Source organism: Monoraphidium neglectum (genome assembly GCF_000611645.1).
Source record: "Monoraphidium neglectum strain SAG 48.87 unplaced genomic scaffold scaffold04918, whole genome shotgun sequence".
In the NCBI taxonomy this organism is placed as follows: domain Eukaryota; kingdom Viridiplantae; phylum Chlorophyta; class Chlorophyceae; order Sphaeropleales; family Selenastraceae; genus Monoraphidium; species Monoraphidium neglectum.
The window spans coordinates 1-3789 of NW_014008712.1; the positions used below are offsets into that span (position 1 = coordinate 1).

At 65.3% G+C, this 3789-nt stretch overlaps 1 protein-coding gene across 1 annotated transcript; it reads right to left on the bottom strand.

The window, feature by feature from the left end:
* Positions 1-124: 124 nt before the first annotated feature.
* MNEG_14973 (branched-chain amino acid transport system substrate-binding protein) lies at positions 125-2290 on the bottom strand (the record flags this gene model as incomplete). The annotated part of the gene is made up of 5 exons (XM_014036556.1): positions 125-228; positions 421-591; positions 780-880; positions 1282-1414; positions 1759-2290. 5 exons carry the CDS (start codon positions 2288-2290, stop codon positions 125-127), a joined length of 1041 nt encoding a protein of 346 aa, XP_013892010.1.
* Between the last annotated feature and the right edge of the window lie 1499 nt (positions 2291-3789).

Here is a 3789-nt window from a genome sequence, read left to right on the forward strand (position 1 = left end):
GGTCTCAGGGGGTTGTGGGAGATCACAGGGGTAATGTGGGGAGTGTGGCGCACGGGATATCTAAGGGAAGGCCGGGATCGTTTGAGTCAGCCGCGATGAAGTTGATTGAGATGGAGACAGGCAGTCACGTACGGGTGAGGCAGGTGGAGGGTGTCAAGAGCCGAGCAAGGATTGCTGATCCAAAGCTTTGGCGGATGGACAGCACCAGCGGAGCCTGCAGGGCGGTTGCTGCCCCAGGAGGTGGAGGTTTGCAAGCGTACAACAGCGGCCAAGGAGCTTTCAGCAGTGCTCAGGGCGGCCGCCTCACACTGCCTCTGTCGTCAGATCCCCGCCTTGCCCTCAGCCTCGGCCTCGGCCCACTGCCTCCGCCTCCCCCTTGGCCCCGCCCCCATCCGCAGCCGCCCTTCAGTCCGCCCTCACCTGCGCCCTGCAGCACGTTGTTGCTGGCAATGAAGACGCCGTCCGCCTGGTTCCTGCGGATCTCGGCCAGCACAGCCGACGTGTTGCGCACGCCCGCGGGCAGCGGCACCGGGAAGGCCCGGCCGCCGTCCTTGGTGAACGCCGCGATGAACGCGAAGGACAGGCCCTGGCCTGCGGTCGTGCGAGGCAGCAAAATGGGGCGCCACAGCGTGAGAGCCCTGCGTGCTCGGCCCTCTCGGCGTTGCGGGGCGACGCCGCGCCGACTTCCTTCCTTGCAGTGGGCTGCCGCGGCCACCATCACCGCGGCGCGCCCCGGGTGTGATGCCCTTGAGGCCGCGCCTGGAGAGAGAATGTCTCACCGTACGACTCGTCGCTGAAGGCCACGACGACCTTCTTGAGCCCCAGGGCGCCCATCTTGGCGGCCGCAAACTGCCCCTGGTAGCGGTCGCTGGGGACGGTCCTGCGGTCGTGGGGGGGGGGAGCATGGCGGGGCATGATGTGCGTGGATGTGGCGGCTGCATCGCTGGGAGCCGCAGGGGTGCTTCGGTGGTAAACTGCGGCTGCCAAGCTGCGGTCCGTTTCACAACGCCGTTCTGGCCTGCAGAGCCCGTGATCAGGATGAAAGGGAGCCGGCACTAATTTTTACTGCGCTGCGCCCTGCACACTCTTGCTCGCGAGCCACCCATGTGCCCACACTCGTCTGCCGCCGGCGCGCCCAACCCGCGCGGCTTTCCTTACAGTCAGCCCCCAGAAGCTCCCAGTGGCTGCACCCAGATGTCCAACGGAATGCACTTGTTGGATTGGCGCGCCCCAAATCAGCCATTGCTGCGATGCAGACTATCCAACCGCGCCCCACCCCACCTGAAAAAGTAGTCGCCGGCCGTTGAGAGGGACACCGATGTGGACGCGGGCGACACCATGGGCAGCTGGTACTTGTTGGCAACAGACGTCGCCGCCAGCGACGCGGCAGAGCAGACGTCCCCGATCAGCACGTCTGGGGGGGGGGAGGCGGGCAGCAGCGGCGGCGGCACCGGCACTTGAGTGATCTGAGCGCCCTCGAGGGGGAAAGCTGGGGCCTGCAGTCTTTGTTTCACCAGCGCTATGATCGAGGCATGAAAATGTTGCACCTGAGACCGTTGCGGCAAACCGCCTCAAGGGGCCCTCTGCCGCTGCCTCGACTGGCGACAAAATGTCAACGCGTTTCGCGCGCGATGCATGCCGATGAAGGCCGCCGCGATGCGCCGCGGCCGGCAATGGCAAAGCCGCCACGCAACGCCGCCCGAGTGGGGGCCCCCACGCCTGCTCAAGCGGGGCAGCCGCGCGCGAGCGGCCACTCACTCACGCCCTTGTCCCGCGCAAGGCGCTGCGCCGCGCGCAGCGAGGGCACGTCGGCGCACTTTGTGTCCTCGCACACCAGCTGCACGTCCACGCCCGGCAGCCGCTTGGGGGCGACGTCCCGGATGGCCATCTCAATGGCGGCCTGCACGGCGCGGCCCGTGTTGGTCTTGCCGCCCGTGAGGGGCACCAGGCACCCGATTTTCAGTGTCTTCTTGCCAGCCGTGGGGGCGGCGGCTGCCGGCGCCGACGACGCGGCTGCCGCCGGGGACGCGGCCGGCTTCGCGGCCGGCAGGAAGACCGTCGGGGACTTTGCGGCCGCTGGCGCAGGCGAGGTCGACGCCGCTGCCGGCGCCGGCGACGCGGCTGGCTTCGCCAGGGGTGCGGGCGAGGCCTTGGCAGCGGCCGGCGCGGCTTTAGGCGCGGGCGATGCAGCGGCGGGCTGCGCAGCGGCGTGCGGCAGGGCCAGCAGCGCGGCCGCGAGGCCCAGGGCAAGCAGCAAGCTGGCACCCCGCATGCCGCGCTGGCACGTCATCGTGCGTGTTCAGATGCGTGAGTGCCTCCAGGTGCTGGCCAGATTGATTGTGATGATCTTGATGCTGGTGGTCTTCAGGCTGGTGGTCCTGATGCCTGGTGCTACACCGCAGGAACCTACCGCAGCTGGCACTGTCGGGTGCTGTCTTGCGGCACGCGGCGGCGTCGACGTCCAGGGAGCGGTATGGGCGCAGCAGTGTCAAATGAGGTCTTACTGTCGAACTTGGGTGATGCGTACAGGTGGCATCAACACACACTGTGTGAAACAAGCTTGGCCTGGCTGCACTTGGGTCCCCCCCTAGTGCCGGTTGGGAGGGTCTCGAGGGTGCTACAGTGCGTGAAGGAAAGACAATCACCTGATATAAGATTCCGTGAAACTAGCGGAAGCTCCTACGCAGGGGCTCAGGCTGTCCGCTTTGCAAGAATGAGGGAACGAGTGGGAACCTATGCCGGGTGACAAGGCTGGACAGAGGTTTATGTGACCATCATAAGTTCCAACTTGTTATAAGAGCACCTCCTGGAAGTCCCCAAGCATTGTTCTTGTCACCAGCCCTGGGTGACTGCACTGCTGCCCGCGCCCAGAATACAAGCGTGGCGCCCTGCGGGACCTCTCCAGCTGAAACCTGAGCCTAGCAGAACCGCTTTGGAAGACATCAGGCTTGATATACTCGTCATCACCCGTTGCGGGCACCTTCTTCCTCACCTCGACAGCCACAGTTGCAGCGCCACGGTCACGCCACCCTTGCGCGACCAGATTGGTTCCAAAAAACGTAGTAAAGGGGAGGCCCCCCGCTTGCCACCGGAAGGCCACCGAAGAACAAGCAGGTGGAATGACGGGGACCTACACGGCGTTGTGGCTGCCCGCCGTTGTGCTGCTAGGTGAGAGGCATTTGGCTGCAGAGCTCATGCCACATACTGCCAGGGGCCGAGGCTGAGCGCCGCAGGCATTCAGTGGCCGGCCGCATGCGTCGCGCAAGCGGAGCGGCATGTCGGCCATGTCAAATGTCAGCATGGTGGTGCAGGCCAGTTTGGGCAGCATGGTCAGCTCTGCTGCGTGCTTGTGGTGCAGCAGAAGGCCAGCAGATTTCGGAAGCAGCGCAGAGGGCAGCGCGGCAAGAACACGTGCGTGATGTGGAGCGAATGCTGCAGCACTGCGGGGGAGCAAGCACCTGACGGTGCCGGGCGACCGCTGGTGGGCCAGTCAATGCTGTTGTGGCTGCGCATCCAGAATCGGGTAGATGGACAGCAGAGCCCCAGCAAGCCTTGACTTGTAGCTATGTACGGCGTGTTCTTGCGCGGTGCCAATCTTGGCAGTTGCATACGAGCTGTTGGCAGCTGCTGCGACCTGGCTCTGTGGGCAGCGCTCAGTCACTGCATTTCACTGCCGTGCACTCCTTTAAATCCAAAACGTCTCTCCTATTAGCGACGCGATATGCGCTGATGACCGGGCCACACCGGCTGCCTGCCAAACCGCACTGCTGCCACTCCTCGGCCGCCCCC